Genomic DNA, 25,151 nt, shown 5'->3' with positions numbered 1-25,151 from the left:
GAGAGCTGGGGATGCAGGGCTGCAGCAGCACCCACACCTCAGGCCTGGGAGATCAGGAGTTTCTCAAGCCCTCTGAACTCCAGCTTTCCCCTCAGTCCATCCCCTTCCTTTCCTGGCACGGTTTGAAACACAACTATCACACAACTTGTTTTCCTTTCTCCCATTTGCTGTGCAAAACAGGAGGAGCTGCTCTGTCACTTTCCCATCTCTCAGCACTCAGCACAACAGGCTCTGAGTGCAGGGAGGTTCTGCACCAACGTACAGCACTGCCCTTCCCTCTGGAGACACACACTCACTCCTTGTGCCAGATGGACAGCACAGTGTGGGACAAAGAAAAGAGATCCTTGAGAGCATCTCCAGAGCTAGGAAATGGTGCTGAGCAAAGCAGTGCAGACAAGCTTGGAGCCAGGGGAAGAGCAGCAGAAATGTGCCAAAAAGGACTGGGGGGGATGTAAAGAAGGGAGTGCTTGGAGCAGTGTCTTTCCAAGGCAATGCAGAGCTTTAAGTAGTTGTGACCATTGCCAGACACCCAAACCTCTCTGCTGTCCCCCAGAAGAGGGGTGCAAAAACAATCAGCCTGAAGGGTAAGCTGAGAGCCAGATGGCACGAGGATGTGTTAACTCACCCACTGTCCTGGGGAGCTTCAAACAGGGTCACTCCATGACCCAAAGCTCCAAGAGACAGCAGGGCCTTGCTGCATCCATCACACAGTTTGGATTCTGCCTCTTCTGAGAGGACAGAATTCCAATTTTAAAGGGCAACTGTACAAACAGGACATAGGAGTATTTATATTCCTCTCCAAACAGCGACACAAGCAGCAGGGGTCTAGTGGTGATTTATGAGGTGGGAATGCTTCTTTGAACTGGATGTGGATGGGGGTTGCTCTCAGGACTGGGAGGAGCAGGCCAGGCTGGCTTTGCTGAGGAGCTCTCCCAGTGGCCCAGGTGGTCCCAGCTGCTGGCCACTCCAAGTGAAGTTCTCTCCTTCCATTCTCCCTCTCTCTCACTCACATACAAAGTCAACACACCAGAGAAGGCCATTTTTCTTTTATTTATTTCCCAGAAGAGCTCTTCCTTGCACTTTTCAGACACGATACAAAACAAGCAACAGATCTTTGTTTCATAGACAGAAACAGTTTGTTGGAGTATAAAGAGTTACTGGTGATCGTTACTGAAGAATGTTGGCTTATTCCAGGGGCACTTCAGTATTCCTGAGGAATAATCATTGATTTCTCCTTCCTTCCCACTGGGATAGTCTTAGCCATTAGTCACTGTTCCTGTAAAGCAAGAAGGCTTAGATTATTAAAAAGCCATTTGGGTTCCTTACATGGAAGGTGCTGCAGGATGTATAGCAAGTCAGGGAGCTCTGAAACATTTCCAGAGGGTAAGGGAGAGTTTCACCCTTTGCTAAAGCAAGAGGTTGTACATGGAGGAATTAAGCAGCTGTTTTCATGCACAACCCTCCATTCTGATAAACTGGGTACTTTAAAAAACCCCACATTATTGGTCAGGTTAACTCTTCACAGGCTGAAGAGAAATCAGACTGAAATCAAAGGCACAAAGAGCAACAGGAAAGGCTGCAGTTGCCTTTTGTGTTCTTACACATCAATATAAATCCACATTCCTATCAAAGCACAGGACTGTAAGGTTTGGGTGATAATACAGGCTAAATAACCTGAAAACAGGATATTCTCCATTTTGCAAGGAAATTCACAGCCATAGCATTTTAAGCCTTGAAATAATTGTGACACGTTGATTTTAAATCCTGCTGAAGTCACAGTGAAAACCACTTGATCAAATTACTTAAAAAGCCTCAGAATATTCTGACCACAAATTAGAACTCTGCTGCACTCTTAAGTATTCTTTTGGTCTAGATGAATGGCTCCTGCACTGGGGTTGGGGTTTCATGGTGGAATTTCCAACCCAAAGGATGGGCAGTGTGATGACCCAAGTTACAACAGCTGCAAAGTCACTGTGACATCTCCTGAATATTCAGTATCTTGAATGTGCTCTGTCCTCTCTCATTCTGACTCAGAATTAAGAACTTTATCCTGAAGAATCAACAATCCCAGCTGAGTTACCTGCTCTGACCTCACAGCTAACCATGAGCTCCCTGAAGTCCTTTCCAACTCGAGTTCTCCTGTGACCCTGTGAACTTGACAGGCTCAGAAAACTACAAATCATTTAGACCAAGTTAATCCATGGTACATTTCCCTCTAATAAAGGCAATTTTCTTGCAGATTCTATCATTCTGTTCAAGTTAGTATTTGAACAGAACTCAGTTTTGTAAAGGAAATCCTACAAAGTTTAGTTATAGCAAATTTTTCTAGGGAAAAAACCAGATGAGTGATAATGCAACAATATCTTCCATGTTCCTAAGCGAGAGAAATGAAATAATTGTGTTGTAATAACCCTGGAGCCATTACCCATGACATGACATTTGGGAGGGAATTAATGACATTAACCATTAGATGGCTTCATCTGTGTTTTCCCTCTCTCAGCCTCTTTGTGCCAGAGAAAGCCATGGAGACAGTGCACTGGAAACTGTTTGTCCTGTGCCATGCACATCCTTGCAGTTAGCTCATGCTTCCAAGGACCTCCCTGCTCCAGATTAATCCTTAATCCAGAAAAAATCCTTTCCTAGGGTGAGCAGACACTGTTTTGGGCTGCCCAAAACCTCCCTAGGAACAAGCATCCCTGAATGAGGCTCTCAGAACATGTGAGCAGTGCATTCAGCACTCACATGAAGCCACAGACCTGTCACTCCAGCTTTTTTTTTGGAGGCATAAACTGGAGGAACACCCTCAGGATGGTGTGGATTACTAACACATTTTAATGTTAACACATCCAGCCAGAAGAACTACAGATTTTTTATTTTGGGCAGTAGCTGGCAATGCTGATAGCTGCATCCAAGGCAGTTTCTCTACACTGCTCTCCAAAGATTTTATTTGTTGGAGAATCTCGTTACTGTTTCCCTTTAACAGGCAGCTGGAGAGAACATTTGCAAGCAGGTATTTCTGATGGGGCTGCAGGAGGCTGGCCAAAGCTCATCTGCAAAAAAGTAAAAACAGAAGGACTGTAAAAAAAGTAAAAAAGCTTATCTACAAAAAAAGTGAATCAAGGAGGACTGGGCTCAACTTGAGCTCTACAAGCACCAGGAGAAGCCTGGAAATGCCTGGAGGCCTCCTGAGCAGGCAGAGGAGTCACACAGGAGGGGTTTCTGCACTCTGGGCCCTGCATGAGAAGCTCCTGGCAGAATATTTTACCTTGGTGCTTTCTGAAGTATCTTAAAGTTACTTGAAATAACTGTAAATATGTCCTGGTGATGCCCCTGCACCAGAGGCACTGAAAGCATTTAACCAGGCCATGGCTTTGTGGATCCAAACCACAGACTCACACATTCCTTTTGTTTCCAGGTGCCACAGGGATAAATTACCATGAGAACAGCCCCAGCTCTGACACATGAAGAAATTAAGAAAACACTAATGGAGTCAGTTTGTGGACTGGTGCACTGCAGCCAGTTTGTCCCTGCACAAATGGTTCCAAATTAATCCATTCTTAAAAATTTGGTAAAATATTTTAAAACATTTTACTTCAGTGTTAATACTGAACTCATTGAAATTATTCTCTTCAAAACTGTACAACTACTGAGTTAATACTGAACTCATTGAAATGATTCTCTTCAAAACTGTACAACTACTGAGTTAATACTGAACTCATTGAAATGATTCTCTTCAAACCTGCTTACAGGGTACAACTACTACCTTACTGTGCAGACAAACAAGCCACAGAACTTACAAGTGATCAGTGTCTTCATATTGAAAAAAAAAAACCCTAAAACCCAACAGAAGATCAAAGATCTGCTTCCACAGGCAGATCTACCTGACATGCCTGATGTGACTCTCAGTTTCTTCCCAGCTCATCTCTTTTAAGGTCTGAAGAACCTTAATACCAGTTTAGTTTTTCTGCTTTTCTGGCATGTATTTTTATTGTGCTTTCAGGTTGTGGGAAAAGCTACCTGCAGATCTGTTCAATTAATTCCATGTATTCAGTGTAGTAAATGCATTGTTAAACACAGCAGATATTAAAGACCAGGGGAACATTCCAGCTCTGGCAACACAAGTTTCTTCCCACCAGCACTGCTCTGGGAAAGGCAGAGGAACATCCCTGTCAATGGATAATCTGACCTGTAACAAAGCAGTCACCAAGCAATGGCAGCAGCACTGTGTGGTGGTTTTGCACAGCCTGGTTTGTGGCAGCACAGAGGTGGCTGCTGTGAGGAGCTGTGGAAGCTTCCAGCATGTCCAGCAGAGCCAGTCCCTGGTGGCTCTGAGGAGGGACAGGCTGCTGGCCAGGGCTGGCCAAGGAGAGATGATGGGAATGCCTCTGTGGTAACAGACTTGAGAAAAACACAACAAAGGTGCACAGCTTTTCTTCTAGCCAGAGGAGAGGAGGAGGTGAGAACATGTGAGGGAAACAACACGGAGACACCAAGGTCAGTGCAGAAAGAGGGGGAGGAGGTGCTCCAGGGGCTGCAGCAGAGATTCCTCTGCAGCTGTGGTGAGGCCAGGCTGGAGCAGCTGTGCCCCTGGGGATCCAGGGGGGATGCAGAGATCCACCCACGGCCTGTGGGATCCAGGGGGGATGCAGAGATCCACCCACAGCCTGTGGGATCCAGGGGGCATGCAGAGATCCACAGGGGATGCAGAGATCCCCCCACAGCCTGAGGGGATCCATAGGGAATGCAGAGATCCATCCCCAGGCCCTGGGGATCCCTGAGGGATGCAGAGATCCATGCACAGCCCATGAGTCCCCCTGGGGGATGCAGAGATGCCCCCACAGCCTGTGGGATCCATGGGGGATGCACAGATCCACCCACAGCCCATGGGGATCCATGAGGGATTCAGAGATCCATGCACAGCCCATGAGTCCCCTGGGGGATGCAGAGATCCCCCCCCAGCCCATGGGGACCCCTGGGGGATGTACAAATCCCCCCCAGCCCCTGGCAGAGGGGCCCACACTGCAGAGGGTGGGTGCCCGCAGGGGGCTGTGCCCATGGGGACAGGGCCCTGCTGCCAGGCTGGAGCTGCCTGTCCTTGCAGGGCTGCACCCATGGCAGTGAGCCAGGCTGCAGCAGGGCTGGGAGCACTGTGTGCCCAGGGGAATGGTCCATGGAGAGGTTCATGGAGAAATGTCTCCTGTGGGAGGGACCCCAGGGTCTCACAGGGGAAGGGAAGGGAAGAAAAGCTCGGCTGATGAACTGACCAAGATCCCCCCCTCCTGCCCCCCTGTGCTGTCAGTGGGAAGGAGGGGGGAGCTGGGGAAAAAAGGTGTTTCAAGGCCTCATTTTACTTCTCATTATCCTCCTCTAACTTTGTAAGTAATAAATTCACTTTGCAACTTGACTTGTTTTGCCCTTGAAGTGTTTTTCTCCCAGTCCTCATCTCAACTCATGAACCTTTTGTTATGTTTTTCTCTCTCCTCTGCCCAGCTGTGACAGGGGAGGGGAACCCAGGCTCTCCTGGGTGCCTGGCACTGGGCAGTGCCAAACCAGACACGCTGATACTTACTTTTACAAATTTACCATGAAGAAGATATGGAGACTGGAAGTCGTGTTGACAATTGGAATAAGCCATTCCTAACCCCATCCCTGACCCAAATGCAATAGGCCATGTCCTTCCTGTGGGAGAGGCAAGCACAGAGCAAAATGTGAAGTCAAGGAAAGCTGTTGTTATATATTGTTCTGTAAGCACCAAGAAAAAACAAATTACTAGAAGATGAATTCTAGTTCTAAAATCCTCCAAACCAGCCCACTAAGAAGAAGAGGAACAGTAACACGTGTTTAGAATTTAACAGAAAGTAATGTGTGAATTCAAGGTATTACTGGAACTGATTCTGTTTAAAGCCCTGGTGAGGCTGGCACAAACTGATGTCTGGGCACAGCCCCAGTGATTTGGCTCAGGCTCAGCCATTCCAGGATCTGAGCTGAGCACAGGAGGAGCTCAGGGAGGTGCCATGGGTAACAACCCTGTTACACAACAGCCAGAGGTTTTGGGAACTCCATTTCAATGGGAAAGACAGGCCAAACAATGGCACAATTGGTCCAACAAGCTGATTAACTTCTATTAAGGCTCAAAGGCTTCTAGCTGGACCTGCAACAGATGGACAGAGGGAAGCCAGGCAGGCAAGATTAATGCAGGGTACTTACTCTTGAAGAAGATGACTGAGAAAACAATTCCTAGTCCAAATCCAGCACCTGTAAGAAGAAATGCAGCAGGTGAGGACAAAAATAAAGCAAAGTCATGGAAAAGGATTTAGTTCTTTACAGTGAGTCTTGATTCCAACTCAGGAATATCAGACTATGACTGTCCAGCTACATGTTATTTCAGCACACCCGAACAGAGAGTTCTTACATAACAAATCTGAAAAAAACAATTCTTGTTCTCTTAAGTAACTGTGAGCAGCTTTAGAATCCCACATATGTAATAAGTACATTATCAGAAATCCCAACATATGAATAAGTTCACATTAGAATCCCAACATACGTAATAAGTACATAATCGGAAATAGCTGGGGAAAAAACCAGACTCTCATCCTAGAGAAAGTTCCTGAATTTCTGTCACCATCTCCAATGTGGAATTAAAATTTATTTGGCTCATTGTCAGCAAATGAGAAACACTTTAAATGAAAACTTATTGTGTCCTTGAGCTTCAGATTGTGCAGATGAATATCTCATTGTATTTGGTTTATCTCACTCCTTTAAGTGCTTCAATGTGTGTCCCCAGGGCAGCAGAACTTTGAAGCTTTGTGTTACCCTATACCTTACAAAGAAAGCTCCAGGCTGCTTATCTTTCACATCCCCAACATTCATTATGGAGCATATTTAAACACATTAGGAATGAATGACTTTTCACATCCTTATATTATACACAGAAAGAACTGCAGCGGTTCAAACAAAATTATTCAGCGCCACTAAAAAAACTCAGCATATTTAAAAATAATCTTTCACTTTCCTTGGAAGGTGAGGTAATGATTTTGTGTAAGATGTCAGGCAAGTCTGCAAAACTCCTCTCAGACCCAATAAATATCATAGGGAAAACTTGCAGCTGAGTGGGCAAATTCTACCTTTAATTATGTCCAGTGAAGAGAAGAATTTTAGATAAGGCACAGAAGTACAAAAGTTTGAAGAAAGAAAAAAAAAAAACCAGTCCTGCACATCCTCATTAAAAAAACAAACCAACAGCTTCAGGTTTATTGTGCAGCAAACACATCCTGTTAGAGGCTTCAACTCTCTCCTTTCAATACAAAAAATGAAATATTATGAGTTTGCTAATTAAAATACGTCATTTTTTTATATTCCTAAAAGCACATGGTGCTGTTGAATGCATTAGTCAGTGGGTTGAGTACAGAACAATGCCAAGGAATCCTGTACTCTCATGGCATATGGGATGCTGCTTCTTTTTCTGTTTCCTTGTGCTCTTCAATTTTTTTTCCTTGTAAAAAGTACATTGATAGCTTCTAGTGAAGAACTAATTACTCAAAGAACACTTGACATCCTCAGTAATTAGGATGCACCACCTTGTACAATAACTAAGCATCCCACGGTTTTTGTTGATGATAAACCTCTGAATATCAGGACAGAGGTAAGCAAACATGATCTGAGCAAAGCACCCCACGTTCACTGTGTTAGTACTGCACTCTGTATTTACTGAGAGCTGGAAAAAGGTTTGCAAACCCTTTTCATTTTACTACAGATCTGCAGCTGTGCCAGAGGGAACTGCTTTAGCAGGTCATGGCAGCTCTGGAGTAGCTTACAAGCAGGGAGAGCTCCGAGTGCCTGCCCGGCAATCCTGACATAACCCCCCAACATCCCAGAGCCCAGCACTGCACTGAAGGTCAGGCTGTCACCCCGATCACTGCACAGCTCAGGGAAACTCTGGGGTGCTCAGGTGTCTGCCCAGAGCCTGGGGGTTTGTGCCCCTCACCCAGCGAGGGGCTCCTGGAGCAGCTCATTCATGGCCATGCACTGAGCAGTGCTCACCCTGGAACGGACACCAGGCACAGCTCAGCCTCCAAGCCAGCAGAGCCCTCCTGCCCTCCCTGTGCTGGCACTCCCAGTGGTTGTGCCACCCTCCAGGAGCCACCCTGCTTGGTGCCCTGCATCCTCTGCCTGCCCATCCCCACAGCCTGAGCTGGTTTGCTTTGGGCTGCTCAGAGATCCACAGGGGATCCTGTGATGAGGATTTGCTGAGGGATTCTCTGCTCACACAGCACCAGGAGTGTTTGAAGTTCCCAGTTCAGTTTTGGGTTGCTCAGAGCTGATGAGGATTTTCTGTGGGCATTCTCTCTGCTCGCACAGTACAGGACTGTTTGAAGTTCCCACCTCAGCTTTGGGATGCTCAGAGATCCACAGGGGATCCTCTGATGAGGATTTCCTGGGGGGATTTCTCTGCTCACACAGCACCAGGCCTGTCTGAAGTGCCCAGCCCAGCTTTGGGTTGCTCAGAGCTGATGAGGATTTTCTGTGGGGATTCTCTCTGCTCACACAGCACCAGGCCTGTCTGAGGTGCCCAGCCCAGCTTTGGGCTGCTCAGAGATCCACAGGGGATCCTGTGATGAGGATTTTCTGTGGGGATTCTCTCTGCTCGCACAGCACAGGACTGTTTGAAGTTCCCACCTCAGCTCTGGGATGCTCAGAGATCCACAGGGGATCCTGTGATGAGGATTTGCTGGGGGGATTTCTCTGCTCACACAGCACCAGGACTGTCTGAGGTGCCCACCTCAGCTTTGGGCTGTTCAGAGATCCACAGGGGATCCTGTGATGAGGATCTGCTGGGGGATTCTCTGCTCACAAAGCACCAGGCCTGTTTGAAGTTCCCACCTCAGCTTTGGGCTGTTCAGAGATCCACAGGGGATCCTGTGATGAGGATTTGCTGGGGGGATTTCTCTGCTCACACAGTATCAAGACTGTCTGACATGCCCAGCCCAGCTTTGGGTTGCTCAGAGCTGATGAGGATTTTCTGTGGGCATTCTCTCTGCTCACACAGCACCAGGCCTGTCTGAAGTTCCCAGTTCAGTTTTGGGTTGCCCAGAGCTGATGAGAATTTGCTGAGGGATTCTCTCTGCTCACACAGCACCAGGCCTGTCTGAGGTGCCCAGCCCAGCTTTGGGTTGCCCAGAGCTGATGAGGATTTTCTGTGGGCATTCTCTCTGCTCACAAAGCACCAGGACTGTCTGAGGTGCCCAGCCCAGCTTTGGGATGCTCAGAGATCCACAGGGGATCCTGTGATGAGGATTTTCTGTGGGCATTCTCTCTGCTCACAGAACACCAAGACTGTCTGAAGTGCCCAGCTCAGCAGCCCTGCCATCAGGGAGCAATCCTTGTCCTACACTTCCCATCCCTGCAGGATCCCCTCTGCCAATCCAAACAGCTTAGCTAATCAATGAGAAATGATTTACAGGATGACAAATCCTGCATCATCTCCATGCAGAGCTTGGGCAGTTTCTAATGTCACCACATTTTCCATGTCACCAGTCAAACCCACACTCTTCTCACCAGCCTGGTGCTGAACTGCTTCCTGTCTTGTCTTAACACAGCCCTGCACTAAGGAAGCAGCTATAATTAATACAGTTTATTTCCATTTACTTCCAGAAATTATCATTATCTCGTATTCTCTCCACCTCCTTCAGATGTTCTCTGACATTACAGCCCCTCACATGCCATCAATGCTGCTTCCTGTTGGCCATGGGGGAAGCTACAGGATACACTTAAAAGGTGAAGAATTTATTATTTATGTCAACTGCAATTCAGACTAAGTCTAAAACACAAACTAGGCCTTCCCCCACACCAACACCACTGCTAAACAGATGTTGTCCAGCATGACTGGCTTAGGAAAAGCTACTCTGCCTTAAGGAAGCTTTTTCTGAAGCAGCTCGTTTGAAAGGATTGTTCTCCATGCAAATGCATTTTTGTGTAATTTTAGAGGCTATCGCTGCACTTTATTCCAGCTGTGAGGAGTCTACAGCAACAATGAGTACCAAAAAATGATGGGAGGACAGCTAAGACCTTGCTTTAAGTAATGAAAATGCTACAGAGAGGTGAAGGAGGAGATCTGAGAGCTAATGGGTTCTGGCCTTCTGTGCAAGAGGGCAGCTTGAAAACAAAGGCAAAAAAGCACCTGAGCTTTCCTAAACTCACAGGCAGCTTGGGCCACCCCTGTCCTGAGGCACAGCCTGTGATCACAACAGCCTGGCCATGAGGGACACCAGCCTGGGTCAGCCCTGTCCTGAGGCACAGCCTGTGATCACAACACCCTGGCCATGAGGGACACCAGCCCTGCCCTCACACCTGGCACTGCATGCACAGCTTTTGCTCTTTTCTACTTGTGTTCAACAGTTAGGAGTTGGTTTTAACTTAAAACCAGAGCCTTCAGCTACATTTAATTCCTCAGCCTGTCTGGCTAAGAACCTCTTTCTGTGGGAAGTTTGTCACTCATCTTCATTCCACTAGAAAGTATTTGTGGTTATGTGGTCATTTCCTGTGTCTCCAAGACCAAGGGGGAGCAAAACCATCTTGCCTCGGGAGCAAAGTAATGCATTTCACTTTAATTCTATATAAAGTTACAGCAGAGATAAACAATGGCAGAGCTGCTGATGAGTTTTACAGGTTGAAGTTCTCACATGCTCCATTTCCTCTTAAAGAGGCAACATGTCTCTTCAAAGAGCCTCCCACCTGAGCAGGGGATGCTCCAGCTGTTCCTCCTAGAGATCAGCACCTCCAGGCCAGCCTTTAACTCCACAACAATAAAACATGAAAGGTTTATCTTACAGTAAAAACAAACGAACATGGCAAAGCAAAGGGCTTGATCCACGCCAGGCACATTTTCCCTCCCTTTCTTGCCTGACAGACTCTTTGGAGGAAAAGGCCACAGGAAAGAGTACAAGCCATTTTTCACCTTCTCTGACAGTTTAAAATGTTTAACTAGAAAAACAGCCTCTTCCACCCCCCATTCATCACTGCAGCCTAAACTCATTTACAGTGTCAACAGGGGACAGGACACTTGTGTGGACACCTCAGCCCTGCTCCCCCCATGCAGCACAGCCACATTGAATTGGCATTAGGCAGCAAGCCCAGGCACCAAAACTTTTTCTTTCTCCTTTTTTGGCTCCTCCACCTTCCAAGAAAAACCTCCCAGTACCTCCAATCAATCTAACACGCAGGAGAGCACACGCTGTATACCCAACAGGACATCATAAAAGTGTCTCAGAGAGAAACACAAATCTTCAGGATGGGCTCCTGCCCGTAAGAACATCTGGGAAAAGCTTTTTCTATAAATTTAATCAGCAGTCACTCCAGCAGTGATACTACACGGTTCTTCCCTAGGCTACCCAAGTAGCTGCAGGCTGAGGCAGCCACTAACACAGCCACACCTAGATGTACTTTGCTTCAATAGCCTGACACTTAAAATAGAAGGATTAAAATCTGCTCACTGACATCTGGCAGATGTGCTGCTGTTACTATAGCAGCTGGAAGCTTTTCAATTACTTAATCCCAAAATGAAAACTGTTCTTTTCCTTTGCCATTCCACACACACCAATACAAAAGTGAGAGCTTCAGCCTCCAATCCCACTCTGACAAGATCCAGAAAGAATTGCTTTGTAAAATGTGGGGGGAAGCTGCCTTCGTAACCAGGGCCCTCACAGGGCAGCACTTAGCACCAGTTAGAAATCCAAGACCATGAAATCACTTATTTACGGAGAGAATTCATTTTAAGCAGACTCTCTGCAAGGTCTTAGTGGCAGGAATCAGATTTTCTTCAAACACCAACTCTGAAGCTTTCATTCCCATCTCCCCTGTGGTGTGGATTGTTTGCAGAGCAGACAGAAAAATGAGCATGGACACGAGAAGAAAACACAGTGAAATTATAAACCAAGTACCCAAGAAAGAAGCAGAAAAAAAGAGAGTTTTGTTTTATACCAGCATCTGACTGCAGTAACAGAGAAAAATTGGAATAACAAAATATTAATATCCAAATATCATTATAATCAAAAATCCCAAGTTGCTTTCTCCCTGAAGCACTCAGGGTCAGGCCAAGTGCTGCTCAAAGGCAAACCCTGGGTAACAAACACCAGCACTGCTGCAGGGGCACAGGCAGCAGCACCAAGGGACATCTGGGATGCACCAAGGGACACCAGAAACTCCAACCCCACCCCACAGGGACACCAGAACTCCAACCCCACCCCACAGTGACACCAGAAACTCCAACCTCACCCCACAGGGACACCAGAACTCCAACCTCACACCACAGGGACACCAGAAACTCCAACTTCACCCCACAGGGACACCAGAAACTACAACCTCACAGCCCAGGGACACCACAACTCCAACCTCACCCCACAGTGACCCTGCACAGAAACTCCAACCCCACACCACAGACTGGTGAATGAACTGTGACACGTGAGGGCACAAATGTTTTCTCCCTCCTTTAAAAGGGGAAGGGGACAGGAGTGGAAGCTGCTCTCACCCAGGGCAGCTCCCTGTGAAGGTGGCACACGTTTCCCAGAGAAGCTGGGACTGCCCCATCCCTGGAAGTGTGCAAGGCCAGGTTGGACTGGATGAGCTTTAGATGCCTCCCACCCCAAACCTTTCTGGGATTCTGTGATCAGTGATGCACCAAGCTTTTAGACAAATCAGGGCTGTGCTTGCTTGAGAAGCTCCTGGATAAGAAATCAGCAATTTTCTCATAACACAGAAAATACCCCTCTGACAGGAAACTTTACCTTATCTTACTGCAATCACATGTTCTGCTAATAAAAACAGCAACATTGCTGAAAAGAAGGATTTAGCAGGAGTGAACTCCACTCTCAGGGCTTTTGCAGCCCACCTGGGAGGGCTGGCAGTGCTGCTGCTTCACACCCACCCAGCACAGGCTGGCCAGCACTGACGTCTGCTGGCCCAGCTCAGAACAGAACTGGGAGCAAGGAGACTTTCAGGGGTGTCTCACTGGCAGGAGCGAAGGGAAAAGGAGCCTGATCCTTCTCAAACCTCCCCCTGATCATTTATTGGCACCAAGGATGTGCCAGCAGCCCTGAAAGGATTTTCTCAGAAAATTGTTTCTGATATAAAAAACAACAAAGTCTTGTTCCCACCTAGAGCTGTGAGTCCTCAAGGAGCAAACTCCAGGATATCACTTGGCTGCAGTCCCTGGTGTTGGAATTCATAAAATTCGAGGGTTTTTAAGAAATGGTTAAAAAAGAATAGGCTTCAGACTGAAGTTTTGTTAGCATTGCATGTCTCATGTCACTAGTCCAAACTGTCCTGTTCTGTCCATAATTAGACACAGTTGCCACAGCAAGTGAATTCCTCAGTAAGTGTAAAACATTTGACACCTGTCCCCTGGCACTGCCACTGCATGCCACCCCCACAAAGGGCACAGCTGGCACCTCACCAGTGCTGAGGTTCAGGAAGTTGGGGTGTTCTGGGCTCATTTCCCTGGAGCAGAGCTCAGGTTTGGGCTTTGCAGAGGCTGCAGGTGCATTGGCACAGCTCCAGGGCCACCCAGAGCAGGCTGGCACAGCTGGAGGGCACAGCCCAGCAGGGCACACCCGGAGCCAGCCAGGGCAATAGCAGGGCACAGCGCACTCAGGGGACACCTGGGCTCCTCAAGAGCCTCCTGTCCTTTCCTTCCAACAGGAGATAATTCCCTAATTTGTAAATGGACATTGCATTCAGAGCTCTGTAACAGCATTACTAAAAATTGCTGTCAGATTTTGGACTAAAAGCCTGTTCTCAGAACAGCACTGCCCACCTCTTCCAAGGAAAACATTTTTTATTGTCTGTGCTGCCTCCCTGCACAGCCTGAGCCATGAGCAGTTCATATTTACACTACTGGCTCTGCTGCAAGACACAACCAGCAGAGCTGGATCTTCTGTGAGAAAAGAAAAATAACTTGGGGTTCCACCAAAGCTCACCCAACAATGCAGCTGTGTGCTCACAGAATTTCCATGCTCTCCAGCACTACAACAAAACCCCAAAGGAGTTTGGAACAAACCTTCTGGCCTGGTAGCCAAGACTGGATGGCCATGACACAATTGCCAAGCAAAAAAACACTTCAAAACAGGAATTTCAGGATTTTTGTATATTTAGACAAAGTCTAATCCAGTTTTCAGAAAGTGTAATCAAGTTTTATCATTATATAGACTGACTTTATCCTACTCATAACCATGGGAAGGATTATTTAAAAATACTGACATTACAATCCATACAATGATTCTTTCTGAAATATCCAATCTGTGCAATGACACAAACAATACAATTTCATCCCTGCCATTAACAGAACAGCTATTCAAGCAGACCAGATGATGAAAGGCAGAAGAAATAATGTTAACAGTTGCAGAATTCAAAGTGCCCTTTTCTTTTAAAAAAATCCCTATTAAATGGAAATTAGAAGCATTTTATTTTCAGATGTCAAAACAGAGGATTAGAGGAAAATGAAATCACTACACTGAGTTATTTACAAGCTTCCAGGCTGAATTCTGGTCAATCACAGACATACATCAAAACATTTCTGTCCTGAAAAAAAATGAATTTCAACACAGCAACTTCACACACACACAAGTCAAGAAGCAAACAGCTTCCCTAGGATTACCTCCAGTATCAGGAAAATTACAGCCTTCAACTCATTTAAAACAACAACAGCTTCAAAACAGACCAAGGCATGAGGGCACACAAACCTCCCTCTCTTCCACACTGCTCTTTATTGCCTCTCTGGCCCCTGGAAACAGCACATAATAATAATTTGTCCAAAATTACAGCCTTTCAACCAAAAAACACCTCTGTCAATCTTCTGGGAGTAATTGTCCTTCCAAAGAAACAGCCATGAACGATCAATCAGTTAAACAAACCAACCAACCCTTTGAACAGGGCTTGCAGCCTGCAGGGTGGAGGAAGACCAGGGCAGTGTTTACTTCATCAGCCTCCTCTGCACAGCTCTGCTGAGGAAAAGGAAGAATTGGCTGTGAAGGCTGGAGAGGACACAGGGACTGAGGAAGGTTTGCAGGCTGGGAAGGAAAAGAAAGCCAGGCCAGTTCAAGTCTCTGTTCCCACCTGCCAAACAACCAGGTTTTCTGTTAGAAAGTAACAAGGAGTTTTCTGCACCAAAATCAGAATGACAAAAAGGACCAGAAAGTTAAATTATTTAAATGACTGCTGGGTGAAAAGCCCTGAGGATGGTGCAAAGGCAGCAGGACCTGGATTGGCTGTCAGAAACCCCTGGGTGAGCTAAGAAAGCTCAAACCAGCCCTCTGCACACAAACACTGAGCTCACAGCTACCTCTGGAACAGCAGAGGAGCAAAACCCCCTGGATACAGCCTCATCATTAGCAAAACAAATAAATATCATGCTAATAAAAACGAGGTGACCACCAGCTCCATGTAACAATGGCTCAATGTTCTGAGCAGGCATCAAAAGGTTCAGCTCCTCTTTGAAATGAAATCCTGTCCTAACAACGCCTGACAACATCCTCTGTTTGGAGCTAACAGGAAAAAGTTAATGCTAAATTACAAAATCCACACAGGTAGTGACCAAGAACTCAAAACCATAATACAGCATTTCAAAAGATGCAACACAAGATAAATATTTATTTTGGAAGCTTTAGTGGCAGCAGATCAAGTTTTTTTCAGGAGCCTGGTCTCCAACTAAAACAGGATTGCACAACTCCAACCAGAGCTGAGGACAAACCCTGCCTTAGCCAGGGAATCCTGATGGGCTGAGGACAGGCAGCACAGCCCCAGCTGGAATTTAAAGCACATTTTTGCTTTAAAATAAAGCCAGCCTGGGAGCTCTGCCTCCCCTTCTCACCCTTTTCTGTTCCCCATGTCCCACCAGCCCTCAAACCAACCCACAGGAGTTCTGCCCACAGCTCTCACAGACACTGGGAAATGCTGGGCATGCACAGCTCCAGAAATGCAGTGATTTATTTAGAGGATCTGCAATGGGAAACACTGGGCTAATCACAATGTTTGTTTTTCCTCCCTGGCTGTGGCACTTGGGAAGGATGTAAAGGAGTGTTTGGGAAGGGAATTGTGGCCACCAAAGGGAAAAGGCTGACCAAGTTTACCAAGCCCTGTAACAACTAAATCCTCAAGTAAAAAATTAATTTCTTTCCTTCCTTCTTTCCACCCTTGGTAATTTATATTGGAAACTCCAGCAAAGTTTGCAGTAATATTACAAAACCAATCAAGCCAACCACTCACAGTTTTAATGTCCCTGCAGAGAAAACAATCATTCCCACTGGGATGCCACAGAAAAATGTGTGTTGTCAGCACACCATTCATGCAGGAGGCTGCCAGCACAAATGCTGCAGCTACTGATCCATTGTAAAATCACACAAACCAGGAAAGTGCCCTGACACAGAAGAGAACCACGTGTGTGAGCCCACGAAATAAAGAAATAAAGAGATGCAGCACAGGTGACCCTTCTGGGCAGCCTGCTGGAAAACAGCAATTTCACTGAGATCTCTCCTCAGCATCCTCGTGATGCCAACACTGGGAATGCTCAGAGCAGAGCCCAGAGCACAAGGCAAAGCAGGTTCTCGTTCTTCTGCTGCCCCTTCAGGCTGGAGGAAAACACCAAATCCAAATGAAAGGCCACAGCAGAGCCAGGAGTGCAGGGACAGACACCAGGCTGAAGGCACGGGACAGACACCAGGCTGAGAGCAGGGACAGACACCAGGCTGAGAGCAGGGGACAGGAGGGGACAGGCACCAGGCTGAGGGCAGGGACAGACACCAGGCTGAGGGCACGGGACAGACACCAGGCTGAGAGCAGGGACAGACACCAGGCTGAGGGCACGGGACAGACACCAGGCTGAGGGCAGGGACAGACACCAGGCTGAGGGCAGGGACAGACACCAGGCTGAGGGCAGGGACAGACACCAGGCTGAGGGCAGGGACAGACACCAGGCTGAGGGCAGGGACAGACACCAGGCTGAGGGCAGGGACAGACACCAGGCTGAGGGCAGGGACAGACACCAGGCTGAGAGCAGGGACAGACACCAGGCTGAGAGCAGGGACAGACACCAGGCTGAGAGCAGGGACAGACACCAGGCTGAGGGCACGGGACAGACACCAGGCTGAGGGCACAGGACAGACACCAGGCTGAGGGCACAGGACAGACACCAGGCTGAGGGCAGGGGACAGACACCAGGCTGAGAGCAGGGACAGACACCAGGCTGAGGGCACAGGACAGACACCAGGCTGAGGACACGGGACAGGCACCAGGCTGAGGGCACGGGACAGACACCAGGCTGAGAGCAGGAACAGACACCAGGCTGAGGGCATGGGACAGACACCAGGCTGAGAGCAGGGGACAGGAGGGGACAGACACCAGGCTGAGGACACGGGACAGACACCAGGCTGAGAGCAGGGGACAGGAGGGGACAGACACCAGGCTGAGGACACGGGACAGACACCAGGCTGAGAGCAGGGACAGACACCAGGCTGAGGGCATGGGACAGACACCAGGCTGAGAGCAGGGGACAGGAGGGGACAGACACCAGGCTGAGGGCAGGGACAGACACCAGGCTGAGGGCACGGGACAGACACCAGGCTGAGGGCAGGGACAGACACCAGGCTGAGGGCAGGGACAGACACCAGGCTGAGGGCAGGGACAGACACCAGGCTGAGGGCAGGGACAGACACCAGGCTGAGGGCAGGGACAGATACCAGGCTGAGGGCAGGGACAGACACCAGGCTGAGGGCAGGGACAGACACCAGGCTGAGGGCAGGGACAGACACCAGGCTGAGAGCAGGGACAGACACCAGGCTGAGGGCAGGGACAGACACCAGGCTGAGAGCAGGGACAGACACCAGGCTGAGAGCACGGGACAGACACCAGGCTGAGAGCACGGGACAGACACCAGGCTGAGAGCTGCACACACCTGAAGGCCAGGGCTGTGCAGAGGGAGCTGGGCAGGCTCCAGGAATGGCCCACAGGAATCCCATGAGGAGGATTTCCCTGCAGGAGGGTCAGGACAGCCCCCAGGGCCAATCCAGGCTGAGGGATGAAGAGATCAGGAGCAGCCCAGAGAGGAGGAGCTGGGGGAGCTGTGGGTGAGAGCTGGGCACGACCCAGGCACAGACTCCCCGTGCCCTGGGTGAGCCCCCAGCGTGGGCAGCAGCAAAGGGGGGTCCCTGCCCCTCTGCCCCACTCAGGGGAGGCCCCAGCCCTGGAAGGACCTGGAGCTGCTGCAGAGAGCCCAGAGGAGGCACCAGGATGAGCAGAGGGATGGAGCAGCTCTGCTGGGAGGAAAGACTGAGAGAATTGACATTGTTCAGCCTGGAAAAAAAAGAAGGTTTTGGGGTGACCTCATTGCAGCCTTCCAGTACCTGAAGGGAGCTGCCAGCAAAGAGGGAAAGGAACTGTTTGCAAGGGCCTGGAGAGACAGGACAAGGGAAAATGGCTTCCCAGTGACAGAGGCAGGATATGGTTGGATAATGTGAAAAAATTCTTCCCTGTGAGGGTGGGCAGGCCCTGTGAGGATTTCCCCGAGCAGGCTCCCCTGGATCCCTGGCAGGGCCCAAGGCCAGGCTGGAAGGGGCTGGGAGCAGCCTGGGACAGTGGGAGGTGTTCCTGCCATGGCAGGGGTGGGACAAGATGAGTTGTAAGGTCCTTTCCAGCACAAACCACTCTGACATTCTGTGAAATCAACCCTGCATCCACTTCCTTCAGCCTCCAGGGCAGAGGATGCACAGGATCCTGACATGTACAGCTGCGGCATGGAACAAGTTCTTGTTTATAATTTGGCATACTTAATATTTTATGATAAAGCAACCAATGCTATGGAAATATAAACATGTCCAGATATGTTTGTCAGACAAACCTGAGTAGAATTTCATAAGGAAAAACACTGCTCCGGAGCACTTGACACTTTTCAAAGGTCTGCTATAAACAATGGAAGTTTCAGTTTACTTAAAATTATTAAACATCTTTTCTAATGGAAAAGTATTAGGCAACTAAAACCCCTGAGCTCCTCATCAGCTTTCAAGCACAAGGCCCCTGCAGCCTCAAGAAATAAACATTCACATCTCCCAGATATTATTTATGGTTTTAAAAGAGACATCTGCACCAGCATGGAACGACACGTTGTGTCAGACACTGCATTTGAAGATTTGGCTTTGTAAACACATTTTGTGAAGCCACAGGCTGTGCCTGGTGTCACTCTGCAGCCGGTCACAGGGTGAGCGTGGTGCTGCCACCACAGCCACCACCACCATCCCCGCACCTCACAGCGCTCAGGGAAACCTCGGCAGTGCTTTGCTGCAGACAACTGAGGCACGTGCATAACTCTCACTTTAAGGACAAATAAATACGGGAAAAAACACCAGAACTGTTCCCCTGCTTGGCGAACATGCAGAGCTACAGGGCTGGGACAGGGACGGCGCCTCTCAATGTCACACTCCACACGCTGTACAAGTGACACGTGCCAAAGCCCTCAGCGTGTCACGCTGCCTATTGCCTTCAATAAACGCAGCCCCTCGCACACGGAACGGGGTGAGCAGCTCCGCACACACCGACCCAAACCCACCGGAGCGGGGGGAGCAGCTCCGCACACACCGACCCAAACCCACCGGCGCCGCAGAGCCGGAGCTCGGGCACGCCAGGAGCCGCGGGTGCCTGCCCGCCGCTCATTCATTCCGCCCAGATCTCCTCGGATCCCGAATTCCCGCGGACACCGCTCGCCCTCAGCACCGGGAGCGGCCCCAGGGCAGACCCGGCCGGAGCGCGGTAAGCCGGGGCCGGGCCGGGGCGCAGCAATGGGAGCGGGCCCGCCAGGGGTCCGAGCCCGCGGCCAAGGTCACCTTGCCAGGCCCGCGGCCGCCAGCTCTGCCCGACGCCGGGGGCAGCCATGAGGGCGGATCCTCCGGACACCCCGAGCCCCTCGCGGGCTCACAACCGCCCTAAGGCGAACCTGGGGCGGCGGGGGACAGCGGGCCCCGCGCCGCGGGGACACGCCGGCGGCGGCTCTCCCAGGTTCGGGGAGCCCGGGGGGACCACCACCGCTCTTCCCCGGACCCTCCCGCTCCGCCGTGTCCGCACCGCCCTTACCCAGCTTGACGGCGGAGTCTGCCACACACCGGTCCCACTTCCTGCCCAGGTCGCCCTCCGACGCCATCTTGCCCGTCCCCTCACCTCCTCCCCCGCGCAACTCTCGCGAGAGCTCGTGCTCCACCTATCGGCCGCACCGGCAGATCTCGCGAGATTTCGCTGCCGCTGCCATGGTAACCAACCGGAGGGTGTCATGGCCGCCGCGCCCGACCTTGGGCTCGGCCCAAAATCCCCTTTTTCCCCGTAGGATCCGGCCCAAACGCCATTTGCCCCCGTAAGACCGGGCTCGCCACGTCCCCAGCTCCATCTCTCCGTCTAGAGCTCCCGCTGTGTCCTTGTTAGCCCTCGTCTCCCTCAGGCTATGGCAGCATCCCTCCCTCCTCGCAGGCGCCTGTGCTGGGCCCGCGCCCGCCGCGCCCCTGCCCGCAGGGCTCTCGCCTCAGCCATGGTAAGAGCCGGGCCGTGCTGCAGGGCCGGGTGTTCACTGCAGCGGTGGGTACAGCACTGCACACACACTCCCTGCAGGGGTTCCCTGTCCTGCACAGCTCCTGCGTCACCTCAGCAGGACAATGACACCCCGGGAGGGTGGCGGAGCTCCGGACAGGTGCGCAGGGAGCGGGGGAGTCTCCCTCGCTGGAGACATTCCAGACCCACCTGGACGCATTCCTGTGTCACCTGCCCCAGGTGTGCCTGCCTTGGCAGGGAGGCAAAAATGAGTGATCTTCAGAAATCCCCTCCAGCCCTGATAATTCTGGGATTTTGACTCTCTGGCCTCGGCTGCTCTTCAGGGCCTGAAATGAGGTGCAGGTGTGTGACAGCTGGTGTCAATCCTATCAATATCCCAGGAAGAGCAATCTGGGCCCCCCACATTCTTGTTTATTTGAGAAAAGAAGCCAGATAATTTCAGGAAGATCATTCAGACCCATTTAAGAAGTTATTCCACATGATAGGTTGATAATAAGAATCACAGAATTGCAGAGTGGTTTGGGTTGGGAAGAATATTAAAGTTCATCCAGTGCCACCCCCTGCCATGGCAGGGACACCTCCCATTGTCCCAGGTTGTTCCAAACCCTGTCCAGCCTGGCCTTGGGCACTGCCAGGGATCCAGGGGCAGCCACAGCTGCTCTGGGCACCTGTGCCAGGGCCTCAGCACCTTCACAGGGAAGAATTTCACCCTTAGGTACATTTTTATATTTTTAAATTTCACTCTCTAGGTATAAATACCTGTATATTTCCTAATAAGTACCTAAATATTTCCTAATTTTGGGGGAGGAAGTTGTGGGAAGAGTTCCCACTGACCTCTGGGGCTTCAGCCCATCCTGTTACAGCTTTGTGGAGCCAGCAAGAACTCTGGAAGTCTCTAAACCTCCTAAAGTGAATTCTTGTGTTGCAAATGGTGTGTAGGCTGCCTGGCAGGCTCCTCCAGAAGCCTTGTGAAAAAAACCCAGGGTGTTTGTTGAGTGCTGATGTCCCCATTCACACTGGGAGGCAATTTTTAGCTGTGATTGCTTGTTTTGATTTCTGCAAGTTCAATTTTCTTTATGGAGGTGGAGGATGCTCTGCTGCTTCATAAAACTGGAAGTTCTTTTGCAAGTCAATTACTGACTAAAGCCACAAACAGGAGTGAAAAATTCTTGAAGTTGGCAAAAATTTCATTAAGTTATTGTTGGTATAGGTCTAATTTATCTTAAAAGTACAACTGGTTTTGATCTAGGATGGAAAGGTTTTACTTTTCATTGGTTTGGTTCAATTCCTTCACATATCACAATCACAATTAACCAGTAAATTATTTTCTCTTCCTTCTAAAACCAAAATGGCTTTTATAAATTTATTTAAAGGCACTGTTTAAGTGAGCCCCTGGGGGTTCAGGGGGTTGCCCTGGAGAGGGCAGCCCTTGTTCTGCAAGGGGATCTTCCTTTTCTCTTCCTCCCCCTGCAATTTGCTGAAATCAATCTGCACTGCTGCATAGCTGGTATCCAAAATAGAACCACTCATCGAGTTCCTTATAAAAATACCAACATGATCCAGCAGTTTTTTCCCCAAATAGCTCCAGAAGTGCTTTCTGAAGCCACTGCCCCAGCAGTGCCAGCTCCACCCTCCCGTTTCCAAACAGCTCTGGAAAATATCATCAGGGGAAAGATAACTTGAAGCCTCCAAAATAATTATTTCATTTGCATCCTGAAAATTAAATTCCAGAAGGCAGTGTTTAAAACCAGCCCAGAAATGTGGTCTTGTGTTGGCAAAAACAAATGCTCAGTGCAGGCCGGTGTAGTCTCACTTCACACTTACTCATTTTCAGGCTGCTGGGTCCCTGGAAAATGCAGATTTTTGGGCTGAAGGAAGTGGTGAGCAGCTGCATTGGGAGGCACTTCATAAAGGCTTGTGTTGCTGGGTCTCAGTGGATCCTGACAGCCTCACCTCAGGACCTGGTGCATTCAACCTTTCCAAGGGGATGCAATAGTTCAGGGTCATTGTTTTGAATGTTCAGCTTCCTTTGGAGAAATCACTCTGCTGCTTTTAAATCCCAGAGTGATCAGAGGGGGCTCTGGAAAACGTTATCCATGAAGGATCTAGAGCACATTCTCTGTACCCCTTCCCCACCCCAGGGACAAATTAAGGCAGGAGGGAATGTGTCCAAGGCCAGGCTTTTCTTTTCATTGCTATAGTTACTTGGCAGTGGGGCCCTTGCAGTGTAATATCAAGTATTTATTATTGTGGGACTCCAAGGTGATGTTTGGAACATGTGGTTTTGAAAAACCTTCCTTGCATTTTACAGCCCAGCATGGGCTGTCCCAGGATCCCTTCCCTCCCTTGTGCTCTCCTCTCCTTTCTTTCCAGTAAATAAGTGTAGGAATAAATGGAGGAAATGAAGCCAGAAAGGTTCAAAATGAGCCCTGGATTTCTCTGGTGGAAGTCACCTTCTGGTTGAAGCAGGTTCAGCCCTTGGATCCCCAGCTTAGTTAACAACACCTGGCTTAAGAACGGCTCACTGGGAGTTAGGCACAGGTTGGGTTTGCAGCAGAAGGCCATCAGATAAGGCAGAGGCAGCACTGGGGATCTCAGATGAATTAGCACCATTATTATTATTCAAATTGCTGTTTCCTTGGTGTCCTGTGGAAGATCCATGCAGAGGAGTGCTGTGTCCAGTTCTGGGCCCTCACCACAGGAAGGACCTGGAGGGGCTGGAGCGTGTCCAGGGCAGGGAATGGAGCCCCAGGAGAGGCTGAGGGAGCTGGGCAGGGGCTCAGCCTGGAGCAAAGGAGGCTCAGGGGGCCCTTGTGGCTCTGCACAGCCCCTGACAGGAGGGGACAGCCCAGGGGTCGGGCTGTGCTCAGGGAACAGGGACAGGAGAGAGGGAACGGCCTCAGGCTGGGCCAGGGCAGCTCAGGGTGGGCACCAGGAGGAATTTCTGCATGGAAAGGGTGCTCAGGCCTTGGCACTGCCCAGGGAGGCTTGGAGTGCCCATCCCTGGAGGTGTCCTAGACGTGGCACTGAGTGCTTTGGGCTGGGGACAAGGTGGGGATTGTCACAGCATGGACTGGATGGTCTGGGAGGGCTTTTGCAGCCAGAAGGGTTCTGTGGTTCCATTGCTGCCTTGGAGGTGAGGAGCTCCTCTGGAACTGCACAGCTGGAATTCAAACCCTTTCCACAGAACAGATTTCCTGTCAACTCTTACCTCTGGCTTGTCCATAGGGCAGGATGAGTTTTTGTTTCAAAAGTTCCCAGCAAGTTTCTTTTAAATCTTGAACCTTCCCCAGCATGAGAATATCACCTTTTATCCTATTTTTCAAGCATCCCTTGTGTCATTTCCCCACTGGATACCAACACACTCTTGCTCTCCTCTTTTCCAAAGAATACACATGCAGCTTCTCCCATAGATTTAAATAACATGAATCACCTCCCACACATCTATTTTTTATTTATTTTTCTGCCAAGATCTGCACGGGAAGGCAGCAGTGTAGGAGTTATCTGCTTGTAATGGTTGACACAGGCTCAGTGTGGGCCCCCACTCCCTGTTTCCTGTACTTCCAGAACAATTCTTTCGTGTTACACAGAGCTCAGACTGGGTGGGAACCTCCAGCTCTCAATCTCCACTCTGCTGTGTTGGGTTTTTCCTCCAAACATAAGGCACATTCACCAACAGACACTGATGCTTCTTTCTCTCTTTGAAAACCTTTTAGCTCTCTGAGCAACAAAAAAAGTCTGAGGAGAAAGAAACCCCTCCTGAGCAGGACTTTGCCCTGGGATGGGAAAGGTGCCAGCAACTCCATTAAGCCTCCTGTGCTGTCCTTATTGATTTTCTGTGGGCAGCACGTGGATGCTGTGGGGTGAGCAATGCTCTGAGGCTGAGCTGAGTGCATCAGCAGGGACAGCCTGTGCTGCAGTGCAACATCCCTCCTGTCACAGGCATCTTTATGGAAAATCCTTCCCTTAGGGCTTTTCCTCCTGAGTGCAGGAGCATTGGGGGTGGGATGGTGGGGACGGATGGAGATGGGAGATCTCTGCAGCCAGGTCAGGAACTTGGGGTTCATTGCAAAGGGCCAAGTGCAGGGCCCTGCTGGGAGCTGCCAAACACAGCTGGAGCAGGGCTGGGAGAGGAGAGGGAGAGAGGATGAGAGGGAAAGAGCAGCAAGAGAGGAAAAGGGGTAAGAGAATAAACAGGGTAAGAGGCAAGGGAGCAAAGATCCTGTTACAATACAATGAATTATCTTCTGTGTTGAATATTCTGATTCTCTCTAACCAATCTAGTACAAGATACAAATCCTACAGCATTTCCATACAGCCTATAAAAATCACTACATTGCCACACTGTGTTACATTTTAAACCCTAAAACTCCTCTTTGGGCCCTTCTGCCAAGGTAGCAGGGCCTGCTCTGACCCTTGGTCTTGCTTGCAAGCAGAGGGTGTTGTTTCATCAAAAGGGGATCACCTTCAGCTGGCTACACTATTGTTTTTTTGTTGTTCAGGGATCTCAAATCTTGCTTTCATTTCAATCTTGGTAATAGTTCCTATATTCTCAAAATCTTTTACCAGAATAAGGATTT

The 25,151-nt window shown here is 49.4% G+C and overlaps 3 protein-coding genes across 4 annotated transcripts in view; 2 read left to right on the top strand and 1 right to left on the bottom strand.

Annotated features, from left to right (window-relative positions):
* Positions 1 to 25,151, top strand: part of LOC102072273 (ATP-dependent RNA helicase DDX19B) — a 211,082-nt gene that overhangs the window by 131,376 nt on the left and 54,555 nt on the right. The window lies entirely within an intron of this gene.
* MICOS10 (mitochondrial contact site and cristae organizing system subunit 10) lies at positions 1,032 to 20,256 on the bottom strand. 2 transcript variants are annotated; one of them, XM_074558751.1, is made up of 4 exons: positions 20,107 to 20,251; positions 6,208 to 6,255; positions 5,570 to 5,679; positions 1,032 to 1,276 (listed from the first exon to the last, which is right to left on the bottom strand). In XM_074558751.1, the coding sequence occupies exons 1-4, from the start codon at positions 20,171 to 20,173 to the stop codon at positions 1,268 to 1,270; spliced, it is 234 nt and encodes a 77-aa protein (XP_074414852.1). In that variant the 5' UTR covers positions 20,174 to 20,251; the 3' UTR covers positions 1,032 to 1,267. The 2 variants fall into 2 exon arrangements, with proteins under 2 accessions (XP_074414852.1, XP_074414851.1); XM_074558750.1 differs by lacking the exon at positions 1,032 to 1,276 and adding an exon at positions 1,595 to 3,050 and having other exon boundaries at positions 20,107 to 20,256.
* The window catches only part of CAPZB (capping actin protein of muscle Z-line subunit beta), a 77,746-nt gene continuing 72,177 nt past the window's right edge, over positions 19,583 to 25,151 (top strand). The window contains exon 1 of the mRNA XM_074558748.1: positions 19,583 to 19,785. The gene's annotated coding sequence lies outside the window, so the exon portion shown is untranslated. The remainder of the gene's footprint in view (positions 19,786 to 25,151) is intronic.

The sequence above is a fragment of the Zonotrichia albicollis genome, chromosome 25 (assembly GCF_047830755.1).
Source record: "Zonotrichia albicollis isolate bZonAlb1 chromosome 25, bZonAlb1.hap1, whole genome shotgun sequence".
In the NCBI taxonomy this organism is placed as follows: domain Eukaryota; kingdom Metazoa; phylum Chordata; class Aves; order Passeriformes; family Passerellidae; genus Zonotrichia; species Zonotrichia albicollis.
This window is presented reverse-complemented; position numbering and strand designations above follow the sequence as displayed.